This window comes from Otolemur garnettii, unplaced genomic scaffold, assembly GCF_000181295.1.
Source record: "Otolemur garnettii isolate 467f Iridium unplaced genomic scaffold, OtoGar3 scaffold00114, whole genome shotgun sequence".
Lineage (NCBI taxonomy): Eukaryota > Metazoa > Chordata > Mammalia > Primates > Galagidae > Otolemur > Otolemur garnettii.
In genome coordinates, this window is record NW_003852509.1 from 62,263 (window position 1) to 76,101 (window position 13,839).

A 13,839-nucleotide genomic window follows, 5' to 3' on the forward strand; every position below is an offset into this window, starting at 1 on the left:
CAGCCTCACTCTCCACCCTCCCTGACCCCCACCTCTACAGCCTCACTCTCCACCCTCCCTGGCCCCCACCTCTGCAGCCTCACTCTTCCCCCCTCCCTCACCTCTGCAGCCTCACTCTCCACCCTCCCTCACCTCTACAGCCTCAATCTCCACCCTCCCTGGCCACCACCTGGTATCTCACCCTGTAATCTCCACCCAACATGCTTGCTCTAGTTCCCTCCTGACCTCTGGTGACAGCTCCCAGGAATGTGCCTTCTCTGGCTGCTGGATCCCATCCAAAAAGACACGCTCGGGCTTCCTCAGACACAGCCCTGCAGCTCCCAACCCAGGCCTAACAGAGGCACCTGGAGGGCAACCCATGAGAAGCCACAGATGCTCCCTAAAGCCCCAGTCATAAAAACCATAGGTGATACTTTGCAGCTGAAGAAAGTGGCTTTACAAACATCACCCCACCAAATGCCCACAGGATCTGTATTTTGCAGAGAATAGAGTCTTTAACTAGATCTTCTTATAGTGACTCTCAGAGAGGCTGACTTTTCAAATACTCCAGCAAATGACAAGGACTGAAATCCAGCTCTGAGTCCAAATCCTATATCTGTTCCTCACACTTCCCAAAGATCTCAGGATATGTCACAGGGATTTATCTCAAGAATAGTCTAGGAACTGCATTAAAAAATTCATGACCTTAGTAAGAAGTGGTGCCAATTGTCAGCAGCCAGCATCAGTCTCTTGGTGACAGGGGCATGACTGATGCCTGGATGCAGAAGAGAGCCTTGGACTGTTTGTTGTATTCCAGTTTGGCTTGGAATTGTGTTGTTTTATAGGAGTAGCTTGTATATTTGATTTGATCCCCCAGAAACCCTAAAAAGACACATAGAAGTCAAGTCCAGTTCTCTCCAGCACCCCCTGATCACCACAGTACCCCGGTGTCTACTGTACAACAGCCTGAATGTTAACACCCCTGAAGACACACCTAATGCCCCACCCTGCCCCCAGCACCCCTGCCTAGAGTCACCTCATTCTGAACCAAAAAAAAGTCTTTGTTAACTTAGCAAGGCCTAGAAGTTCCAATAAGCTAATCCCTCAACAGCGACAATCTCAAGTCGATTCCCAGGTGCTGGAGTCTGTGGCATCTGCAAAATCTAGATTGTGCACCTGCTCCTCACAGGTTCAGATCCATCAGTCACGTGGACCCCTCCAGGGCTCTCCTGACCTTCTGCGAGTCCGTGCTTACATGATGGTGCAGTCCCAAGGAGAGAGAGCGACCAAGTTCTAGCCTCATCTTCCGTTTTGGCCCTTTCCCTCCCACCTCAGCCTGATGGTCTTTCAGTACAAGAAATTTACGTTTTAGTTCACAGTTCTCTAATTTTTCCTTCTTCTGCTCTTCCAAAACTTGACTTGTAGCTCTGATTGTACAATATAAGGCCACTCTTAGGGCCCCACACATGGGCTCAGGTGAGTTTAGAGTACAGGGACCAAGCACAAGACGTCCCATCCTCAATAGTCTCTCTCCCTTCCCCATCTCTCTTTCCCCAAAAGTCTTTTCAAGATATGTCATTTTCATTGCTTTTTCTTTTCTTTTCTTCTCTTTTTTTTTTTTTTTTTTTTGAGACAGAGTCTCACTATGTCACCCTGGGTAGAGTGCTGTGGTGTCACAGCTCCCAGAAACCTCAAACTCTTGGGCTTAAGTGATTCTTTTGCTTCAACCTCCCAAGTAGCTGGGACAACAGGCACCCGACACAATGTCTGGGTATTTTTTTGTTGGAGTTGTCATTGTTTAGCAGGCCCAGGCAGGGCTTGAACCCGCCAGCCTCAGTGTATGTGGCTGGTGCCCTACTCACTGAGCTACAGATGCTGAGCCATTCATGGCTTTTTAAAATACAAAGCTTCAAAGATTCTTCTCCGTGTTTCCAATATATCTTCTTCATCATGGTCTTCATAGTCCTTCTTCCTGGCACCACCACCACCTGACCTTCCTGGCTCTGATTTGTTCTCAGCGGCATCACCCTTTCTTCTTTTACACAGAAGTATTTTCTGACACTGTGAACAACAAGCCTGCCTTGAGCTCACAGCTAGGAACCATCCTTTACCCCCTCATTCTCTTCCACAGTGACCCACTGCCGCATAGTTTCTAAGTTAGTTTCCTGTTACATAATCACAACTGACCTTCACTGAAACAACACCCATTGTTAGATCTGCTTAGAAAAACAGTTGGTGTTTCAGGTGTACCTAGGAAGGATTATTGCCCATCCAGCTGTAACTGGCCTAGTAAATGTATGCTTTGTGGAGTCACATTTTTAGCCACCAGCCTAACAACTGACACAATCCTATTTTCCCCGCAGGCCTGTCCTGTGCACACACCTTTTCATCCTTCGTTCTTCCCTGTGAACTGTCTCTTTTCTGGGTCATTGAACACCAGACGCTGCCTAATGATGTGTCAGTTTGTACTCCTCAGTCCAGCTTAGTGAGGACCAAGACAAGAATGAGTGCCAAGTTCAAGTTCAGAGGGAATGTCATCCTCCGTGGGAGGGTGAGGAGAAGAATGGGGCTGGGAGTTAGACGGGAGCCCATGTGCCCGGCCAGTGGATAAAAATGGCCCTACACAGTGATGAGAGGAGGCCAGAGCCTCACGTGGCACAGGAGATCCCCAGCTCTGGAATCATGAAGAAGACTTTTCAGAAGCAACTGTGTTTTAATCCATACTTTTAAAATAGCAAAACATACCCTTTATCCAGAAAAGTACATAAAAAATGAGCCTGTGGTTTCATGAATTATAATATTAAGCAAGCACCTCTCTAAGCATAAGCAAGAGGACTGGCTGGCACTCAGGAAGTCCTTCTTGTGCCTTCTCCATCAAAACCTCTCTTCCCCAAAGAGTAATCACTCACTTTACTTTTTCAGCCATGAATTTCTATATTTCTTATACTTTTGCTGCATTAATATTCAAAATGAATAACATAGCTTGGTTTGTGTGTGCATTTCCACTGGCCAAGAGGCCCACGTATGCTCCTATTTCTAAGTGCTGAAAGGTGGCCTTGCTGGACTGTGGGATATGCACATACCCAGTTGTAATGGATGATGCCAAACTAGCTTGTACAATTGTTTACACAGATTTGCATTCCCACCATCCGTGAGTGAGAGCCTCCCTTCCTCCATATACTTGTCAACACTTGATAACATCGATCATTTTTAAATTTTAACTATCTCAGGAGAGTAGTGGTATCTTATTGGAATTTTAATTTCATTTCCCTGATAAATAACAAATTGAATGCTTTTGTGTATAATTAACGGCCACCTGGAACTTTTTGCAAAATGCCTGTTTGTCTTTTGCCAGATTATCTGTCTTATGGAATTGTAGAAGCTCCTTTTTTTAAATTTCAGATAATTATTGGGGCACAAATGTTTTGGTCACATTGACTGCTTTTGTGCATTTTGAGTCAAAGTTACGAGTGTGCCCATCATGAAGACAGTATGCTTTTCATCCACCAGTGAACTTGCCCGTTCCTTCCTCTCTCCCACCTGCTGGCTTCTGTGAGTTTCTCTACCAAATATGCATGTGAGTGTTGACAGGTCAGTTCCAATTTAATAGCAAGTACATGTGGTATTTGTTTTTCCATTTTTGAGATACTTCACTTAGGTCGAAGAATGATCTCCAGTTCCATCCAGTTTGTTACAAAAGGCGTTAGTTCACCATTTTTTATGGCTGGGTAGTACTCCATGGTATACACATACTACATTTTATTAATCTACTCATGAATTGAAGGCACATGGGTTGTTTACACTTCTTTGCAATTTTGAGTTGTGCTACAATAAACATTCAAATGCACATGCTTCTTTGATAAAATGACTTTTCTTCCTTTGGGTAAGTGCCCAGTCGTGGTATTGCTGGCTAAAATGGTAGCTCTACCGTTAGTTCTCTGCAGCGTCTCCACTCTGCTGTCCACAGAGGCTGAGCTAGTTTGCAGACCCACCAGCAGAGTGTGAGCGTTCCCCTCTCTCGGCATCCACACCAGCATTAGTTTGGGGACTTTAATATCAAATTGTAATAGTTCTTTACATATTCTGTATGCAACCTTTTTGTCAGTTATACATACTACAAATGTCTTGTTTCTTGATTTTTTTCACTCTCTTAGTGGAAACTTTCTTTTCATAGAGGTTTATACCATGATTTTAATATAGTCAGATGTGTCATATCTTTTCTCTTAGAATTAGTGCTGTTTATATCTTGTTTAAGGAATCTCCCTTTACCCTAAAGACATGAAGACAGTCTCCAATATTGTCTTCTAAAAGCATATTTTTCCACCTTTTACATTTAGGCTTATAATCCATTTGGTAATGGGGGGGTGTTAAGTAAGCATCAAGCTTTTTTTGTTCTAGAATGAACATCCAATTGTCCCAGAATCAACTGCTGAGAAGAGTATTTTTCCTCCACTGTTCTGCTGAGTCACTGCTGTCTTATATCTCTCAACATACACATGAATCTTTTTCTACACTCTGTTCTGTTCTGTTCTATGTGTATGTTTATCTGTTCTTGTGTCATTGCCACACTCCTAATCCCAGTGGCTCTATAATTAGTCTTGAAATCTAGTCAAGCCAGTCTCTTCTCCTTCCTCCACAAGAGTGCCTTGGCTATACTTTTTTTTTAAGTATTTGGCCGGGGCTGGGTTTGAACCCGCCACCTCCAGTATATGGGACTGGCGCCCTACTCCTGTGAACCACAGGTGCTGCCACCCCCCCCCTTTTTTTTTGAGACAGCATCTCACTTTGTCCCCTCAGTAGAGTGCTGTTGTGTCAGAGCTCACAGCAACCTCAAACTTTTGGGCTCAAGTGATCCTCTTGCCTTAGTCTCCCAAGTAGCTGGGATGACTGGCACCCACCACAACGCCCAGCTATCTTGGTTATTCTTGTTCCTTTGAATTTCCAAGTAAAGTTTGTAACCAGCTTGTCAAGTTTTTTTTTTTGTTTTTTTTTTTTTTTTGCACTTTTTGGCTGGGGCTGGGCTTGAACCTGCCACCTCCAGCATATGGGGTCGGCACCATACTCCTTTGAGCCACAGGTGCCACCCACATCAAGTTTTACTGAAAAAACCTCTTGGGATTTTCATGATATTGCGTTGAATATGAAGATGAATTTAAGAAAAATTAACACTTAAAAAAATAATCTTCAAGTGCTTGAGCATAGCATCTCCACTTGTTGAGTCTTCTTTAATTTATTTCAAAATGTCTTTGTGCCTTATGGATAGAAAGTATTACACATATTTTCATATACATATATACATTTTTTTTGAGATAGAGTCTCACTTTGTCGCCCTTGGTAGAGGTGGCATCACAGCTCACAGCAACCTCAAACTCTTGGGCTTAAGTGACTCTTTTGCCTCAGCCTCCCAAGTAGCTGGGGCTACCTGCACCCACCACAACACCCGGCTATTTTTTTGTTGTTGTTGCAGTTGTCATTGTTATTTTTTAGCTGGCCCAGGCCAGGTTCGAACCTGCCAGCCTGGGTATATGTGGCTGGCCTACCCACCGAGCTACGGGCTCCACCCATGTTTTCTTATATTGATCTAAGCATTGATATTTTTTGCTTTTTGACATGATATGAGGTACTTTAATATCATTGTTGCTATTGGTTGCTAATATACAGAAGTAAAACTGATTGTTTTTACTTCCTTTTGTATTTATTTCATATGAAGGAAATTTGCTAAAGTGGCTTGCTTAATTCCTATTGAACTGTCTACGTATAACCATGTCTGTAAATAGTGCCAATATTATTTCCATTTTTCCAGCCCTTCTACTTTTTTTCTTTGTTTTACTCCCCTGGCTAGTACCTCAAATACAATGTCAAGTGGAAATGGTGACAGCCATTGTCCTCATCTTATTGCCAATGTCAAATGCAAAGCTTTCAATCTCTGACCATTAAGAGTACTATTTTTGGGTTGGGCACAGTGGCTCAGGCCTGTAATCCTAGCACTCTGGGAGACCAAGGCAAGTGGACTGCCCTGAGCTCACAGGTTCAAGACCAGCCTGAGAGAGTGAGACCCCATCCCTAAAAATAGCCAGGTGTTGTGGCAGGCACCTGTAGTCCCAGCTACTCAGGAGGCTGAGGCAAGAGGATCGCTTGAGCCCAAGAGTTTGAGTTTGCTGTGAGCTATGATGCCACAGCACTCTGCCAAGGGCAACAAAGTGAAAGTCTGCCTCAGAAAAATAAAAAAGTACTAGTTTTTAAAGGCTTTTGTAAATATTCTTTATCAGATTAAGTAAGTTCCCTCCAGGTCCTAAGTTTGTTAAGAGTTTTTATCTCAAATTAATGCTGAAATTTTTCAAAGTTCTTCTCTGCATCAGTTGAAATTATCTTAGCGTTTTTCTCTTTCATTGTTCATAGCACTGATCTCAAGTGTTAAATGGAACCTTACATTTGTGAAATAAATGGGACTTGGTTTTATTTTATTTGCTAATATTCTATTTTTTATACAGTATAGACACTGTATCTTATTTATTACTTGATATAATTTGCTGATGAAACCATCTCCATCTTGTCCTTGAGTTTTATTTGTGGACTCAGTGTACTGATAGCTATGGGACTATTTAGATTTTCTAATTCTCATCGTATTTATTTTTGTAAGTTTTTTTTCTAGAATTTCTTCTATTTCAACTAAATGCTCAGGTTTATTACCATAAATTCATAATAATTTCTTTTTTATATTAGTAGGATATGATATCCCTGCTTTCATCTCTGTCTTCTCCCACGCTCAACCCAGTAATTCTTCACTGTTGGTTCTCTGACTCCTACAAGGTATATGTGGCTATGTGTGTCCAGATGTTCTTGTTGGGCTGCCTGGTCCACTATCACCAGAAGCCAAAGACCTTCAGAAGTACTTAAATTCCACAAACATCCACAGGCCCTGTTCCAAGTTAGAGCCATTTCCTCTCTTAAGAAGCATGGCAGCTGTTAGGAAAAACAGACATGTGCGTGGTCAAATCTAACACAGGGGAGAGACAACTTCTACAAGAAGACAGGTGCTATGTGCAAGGCCAGTGGACTGTAAGAAGTCTCTACTGCTCAAGCAGGAAGGAACCTCAGTGGTCCTCAAAAAGTGTGGTCTCTGGACCAAAAGCTTTGGCATCACCTGTGAGCCTGTTAAAAATACAAATGTCAGCCCTGATCCAAATCTACTGAATCAGAAACTCAGTTGGGGGATGGGGACAAGATGTGGTTCAATAACACCCCTAGGTAACCTAAATATACGCTAAAATTTGAAAACCATGAAGGAGTCCTCAGTTCTTTACTGCACATTAGATTCATCTGACATTTAAAATATAAATACAGAGATACCCCCCTCACCCTTTAACAAGTAAGTCGGTACTTCTAGGAACATCCCAGGTGATGCTAATATGTGCTCAGTGTGGAGATAACTGCTGTAGACCAAGAGTTCTCAATCTTGGCACAACTGACATTTTGAGACAGATGATGTGTTGTGGGGCTGCTCTGTACATTGTAGAATGTCTAGCGGCATCCCTGGCCTCTACTCACCAGATCCGTACAACACCCCTGTCTGGTCATACAACCTACGATATCTCCAAACACTGCCAAATGTCTAGTTGCCACAGACACCCACACACCTGGATCAAAGGGGGTGGCTGCAACAGGACTATGCAGTAAATAAATTGTGTGACCCTTATTCCTTCCCTTAGTTACCTCGGATGGAACAGGCAAGGAATGCAGTGGGAATAGAGCTTTTTAAAGGGATACTCTTAACATAGAACTCGAAATACCTCCCCATTTACAAATAGCAATTAGACCATGTTGTCTTCTCCTTCATCCCAAATTGTTGGCGTAGAAGCCCATTTAGAGCCATTAAGAGACCAGACCACCTATTTTAAGAAGCCAACCCACCTTGCTAGGTAGAACATGATCTGGTTGTTACGGGATAACGGGCAATTCAGTCAAACTCTCTGGGCCTCAGTTTACCTATGAATTAGGGGGAAAGCAATGCATTCCTTGGAGGATTACATGCAACTGTAACTATGTTAGTTATTCACCAAAAAAAAATCGTCTTTAGAATATTAAGAATGAAAAAAAAAAGAATATTAAGAATGGGTGAGATTGTATAATCTAGTCTCCTCAATTTTAAATTTAGAAGCTAGGGTGCAGAGAGGTTGACTGTTTTGCCAAAGATGACACAGTAGATTAATTATAAGACACAGAATATAAACCAAGTGCCCTGATAGCAGGTATGCTACTATTTCTTTTCTTTCCTGTAATAAATGTACAATCCATGGAGCTAATGCCAAAACTCAATTCTTGTTAAGTCCCATGACAGTATAACCTACCAGCAGTGTGGTGAGATGGAATGAGAACTAAGATGGTCTTGGTTCTGCCTGTGACTGGCTGCAGGCTCTGGGGACATGGCTGGACCTCTGTTCTGCATGTGGGGAGAGGGTCACAAAAATGTTGAATTAGTTGAGTTCTGAGGTCCATCTTGGATCTTGTTAAGTCCCATGACAGTATAACCTACCAGCAGTGTGGTGAGATGGAATGAGAACTAAGATGGTCTTGGTTCTGCCTGTGACTGGCTGCAGGCTCTGGGGAAATGGCTGGACCTCTGTTCTGCATGTGGGGAGAGGGTCACAAAAATGTTGAATTAGTTGAGTTCTGAGGTCCATCTTGGATCTAAAAAGCTATACCTATATTGAATTTGGGCCTTCTCTGCTTACCCAGAACAAAGAAGGAAAGGAGAAAAAATTATATTTATATACACACATAAACACATACCTCACACACACATATACCAACAATTTGATTATTGACAAAAACAATCAAGAAAAAGAATGTGGACTAGGCATGGTGGTTCATACCTATAATCCCAGTACTTTGGGAGGCCAACGAGGGTGGATTGATTGAGCTCTCAAGTTTGAGACCAGCCTGAGCAAAAGTTAAGACCCCCATCTCTAAAAAATAGCCCAGTATTGTGGTGGGCACCTGTATTCCCAGCTACTTGGAAGGCTGAGGCAAAAGAATAGCTTAAACCCAAGAGTTTGAGGTTGCTATGAGCTATGATGCCATGGCACTCTACCAAGGGTGACAAAATGAGACTCTGTCTCCAAAAAAAAATGAAGAAGAATGAGTAGCCCTTTGTGATTTCAAAGTGCTCAAACTTACTAGCTCAATGGATCTTTCTCATAATAGATAATCACTTGGAGGAATTTCACCTTGCAGCAGGGGTGATCTAAACTAATCGCCCTCTAAATATTCTTCAGCACTCAGGCCTTCAGGGGAGGGAGACAAAAGCTGAAACTAGAGACTTTTGGAGCATCTAATTGACCCTGATCTTACTTGAGGTCAACTCTGTGGTGAGGTTACTAAAACCTAGTTTAGTCTTGGACGGCATCGATAAGAATCAATATGATGTAAAGAAAGATGTACCGGCCAGGAATTAGGAGACTGTGTTTCATGTGAGCAATAGAGTAGCCTTGGCCCAAAATGCTTCCCTGAGTAAGGGGTTGGTAGAACCAGAATGTCTCTCAACATTCTTTTATCTCCATTGCAACAGCCCAGTAGACTGTGCTGTAGTGACAGGAATGTCCTACACTTGCATTCCTCAAAAAACACAGTAACCACTAGCCACATGTGGCCATTAAGCACTTGTGAGGTGGTTGTTGAAACTCCAGTTAATTTAAATGTGAATAGAGACATGTAGCTGGTGGCTGCCAGCTCAGTTTTATAGTGAATAAGACTACAGAATTGATACCTCTTTTGTTCTTATTGGTGGGACACACGCAAAGTACTTGTTATTTACTGTGGGCCTCAAACTTTAGGAAGTCTGTTGAGAAACTTGACCACATCAAGAGAAGAATGAATAGTACTAGGAAGGCCCTGGAAACTAGACCTTGAGAAGATGAGAACTAGAAGAATTTTTAAAAAGTGAAAAGACTAAAAATGTTTTCTGAAATAGTGGTTTACAGTTAACTATAAAAAGCAGGAAAAAAGCCAGTGGAGAGAATTTATTGAGAGAACAACTTCTGTCATATGGAAACCACCTTTCCAGTGAACAGAGACCCTCACTCGGCATTAGAACCCACTGCTCCTGCAGTGTGGGGGCTTGTCATGGGGCTGCAGCTAAGTACCACACGCTGGTGGCTTATACAACCTACATTTATTTTCTCACAATTCTGGACGCTGGAATTCTGAGATCAAGGTGTCACACAGCTGGCTTGACCAGCTTCTCCCTGCCCTCACATGGTCTCTGTGTGTGTGTGTGTGTGTGTGTGTGTGTGTGTGTGTGTCCTAATCTCTCCTTAGAGGAACATCGGTCTTCCTGGATGAGAACCCACCCTAATGATCTCATTTAGCCTCAGTCACCTCTTTAAGGTCCCTACATCCAAAAACAGTCACGTTCTGAGATGCTGGGGGATTAGGCCTTCAACATAGGAATTTTGAGGGGAGTAAATTCAGTCCAAAACACCTACCAATGGAGTTGCAAGGCAACGGCTCGACAGTCAGTTTCAAGGACATCTCAGAATGACTTTGTTCTCCATAGGGCACCACAGAAGACTGGTCCAGGCCCTTTTTAATTATGAGACTCTGGGACATGGGGAGGAGGGCAAAATGAATTCCCAGTAAGTAAGTGAAAGCTTTAGAAGGTAGCCATAATTTCTGCATTAAACTTTAACAGAAATGATGAGGGAAATGGGAGATCCAGGATTCAAGGCAGAACTAAGAATGACACTAACCAGCCCCTGAGATTAATCACAAGCAAATTTGTTGGAAGAGAAAACTTTCTTACTTTTACATGCCCTGGAGAATTGTTTTTCCTATTTTCACCAAATGTTCTCATGTTGTGCCTACAAGCCATGAGTCTACAAGCTTGAAGTGTTGTTGTTCCCTCCTTACAGGCATCACTCTTGGCCACAGATCTGACCATTACATGTGCATCAAGAATAAAGGGATCTGCCTGTACTCTGCCTGCCCACTTTACACCAAAATCATCGGCACCTGTTACGGCGGCAAGGCCAAGTGCTGCAGGTGAGCTGGAACGGCCAGGAGAAAGAACAAGGACGCCGAGCATACTATTTGTAACCATCATTTTAATAAAAGAAGACTTTTTTGGAGTACACTTCCTTTGGAGCAAAGTGAGTTTTGTGTCTCAATTAGAAAAAGTTAAGAAAGTAGAGCATTAGGGCATGGGGGGTGGAACATGAGACAGGCCAGACCCCAGTGGGTGCTGGGGACAGGGGAGTGATTCAAGGCTTGAATGGCCTTGTTTCCACTTTATTCCATCACCAAACCAGGACATGAGAAATGCAGAGAGGCCACACAAGAGCGAGGACACGTGATGAGGCAGGCAGACCATCAGATGGGCAAAGAATGGGGACTCAACAGTGACATGAAGTCACTGACTGTCCAAAAGGAACCTCAGTACATACAACTACAGGAGTAAGGGAGAAGTTCTCTGTTCAGTCATTAAACTTTGATGGCTTATTTGTTATCATGGCTAAAGTGCCTTAACTTTTAGATAAAGGCCCCACAAATAGTCTCTAAACCGGGACTGATAAAAGGTGAAATCCCCCACTGATAACTGTGGAGACCTAGGCAACAAGGGGGACAAACTGGAGTAAGAAATCAGGATCCCACACCGAGCTAGTTAGAGCTGGCAGGCCCCCATGCATTGGATTATATGACAGAACACCTGGAAAAATATCATAAAATGATAACGTAATACCAAAAAAGGATGGGAGGCTCAGCACCTGTAGCTCAAGCGGCTAAGGCGCCAGCCACATACACCAGAGCTGGCAGGTTCAAATCCAGGCCAGGCTGCAAAATAACAATGACAACTACAAGCAAAAAATAGCCAGGTGTTGTGGCAGGCACCTGTAGTCCCAGCTACTTGGGAGGCCGAGGCAAGAGAATCATTTAAGCCCAGGAGTTGGAGGTTGCCTTGAGCTGTGATGCCACAGCACTCTACCCAGGATGACAGCTTGAGGCTCTGTCTCAAAAAAAAAAAAAGAAAAGTACAGGAAAAAGTAGTTCAGTCATTAGGGTGCCAGCCACATGCACCAGAGCTGGTGGGTTCAAACCCAGCCCCAGCCTGCTAAACAAAAAATATAGCCAGGCATTTTGGAGGGTGCCTGTAGTCCCAGCTCCTAGAGAGGCTGAGGCAAGAGAATTGCTTGAGCCCAAGAATTTGAGGTTGCTGTGAACTATGACTCTATCACACGCTACAGAGGGCAACAAAGTGAGACTCAGTTTCAATTAAAAAAAAAAAAGGACAGAAAAAAATCTCCAGAGAGCATCTCAATAACAAATTATGCAGCAAGTATAAAAGAATCTCTTACTTTTCAACCTTTAGAATCAACCATAGACAAAGCACAAGAGTTTTTATGGTTACAGATCTCTGTGACCACTGCCGATCTTGCAGCAGATGGAAGGTAAGCAGGGAAGGAGAAACAGAGTACCAGCATAAATTGGTGAGCAGTCAGGGATTTTTTTTTTGTTTGTTTGAGACAGAAGCCTCAAGCTGTCCGCCTGGGTAGAGTGCCATGGCATCTCAGCTCACAGCAACCCTCCAACTCCTGGGCCCAAGCTAGTCTCCTGCCTCTGCATCCCAAGTAGCTGGGACCACAGGCACCCGCCACAACACCCGGCTATTTTTTGGTTGCAGCCGACATTGTTTTTTGGCGGGTCTGGGCTGGATTCGAACCTGCCACCTTAGGTGTATGTGGCTGGCGCCTTAGCCACTTGAGCCACAGGCGCCGAGCCGATCAGGGATGTTTTCTCAAGTTCTTGCATAAGAAAGGTATGTATAAGCATATTAGATAAAGGTATGAACAAACCCAATAAAAGAACTAAAAGTGATGACACACCTGTCAAAGTTTGGAAGTAAAGGGAAAGTGGATCGGGTAGGTTCTTAACACATTTGGGCTGCTGTAACAAAATTCTATGGACTAGGTATCTTTTTAGGCAAACCTTTATTTTCACCATCTGGAGGATCAGCTGTGCAAGTCTGTCTAGTGCGGGCCAGCTTCCTAGTTCATGGAGGGTGAGGGCACTCTCTGCACCTCTTATCAGGGCATTAATCCCACTCACAGGCCTCTGCCCCACAGCCCACTCATCTCTCAAAGTCCCCACCTCCAAATACCAGCATATTTGGGGATTAGGTTTCAATGGAAATGTTGGGAAAGACATGAAGATTTAGGTGGTATTGACTGAATTATCATCTTTCATAGAATAATAGATAGTCTCCAAATTGAGGGGAGTCTCACGGACCAAATATGGGACATTTTTTATAATTATGATGAATAATGATTGGAGCCCACCAAATAGATAAAAACCCATGAGTTCATGATGATCCTGAAAAAGCACTTTTTTTTATTAAATGATAGCTGTATACATTAATGCAAACATGGGGTACAGTGTAGTGTTTTCATATACAATATGAAATACTTTCATCAAGCTGGTTAACATAGACTTCATGTCATTTACTTAGTCATTGTGTCAAAACATTTATACTCTAGTTCTAGAAAAGTTCACTTGTACCTTTGTTAGACAGACCATATAGGTGATCTATCCAGTCACCCTCCCACCACCCAGCCACCCTTCTACTCTCCCTTTCCCCACCCCCTCCCCATATTTTTAGGTTAGAATTAAGTTGTAGCTTTCATTTGAGAGTTGTAAATTAGTTTCCTAATAGGGCTGTGTACATTGGATACTTTTTCTTCCATTCCTGTGATACTTTGCTAAGAAGAACATTTTCCAGTTCCATCCATGTAAACATGAAGGAGGTAAAGTCTCCATCCTTCTTTAGGGCTGCATAGTATTCCATGGTGTACATATACCACAATTTGT

At 43.0% G+C, this 13,839-nt stretch overlaps 1 protein-coding gene across 1 annotated transcript in view; it reads left to right on the forward strand.

Moving 5' to 3' along the window:
• Positions 1–11,100, forward strand: part of DEFB1 (defensin beta 1) — a 15,903-nt gene extending 4,803 nt beyond the window's left edge. The window contains exon 2 of the mRNA XM_023517587.1: positions 10,890–11,100. Coding sequence (XP_023373355.1) covers positions 10,890–11,023 — 134 coding nt within the window. The 3' untranslated portion in view covers positions 11,024–11,100. The remainder of the gene's footprint in view (positions 1–10,889) is intronic.
• Positions 11,101–13,839: the final 2,739 nt, after the last annotated feature.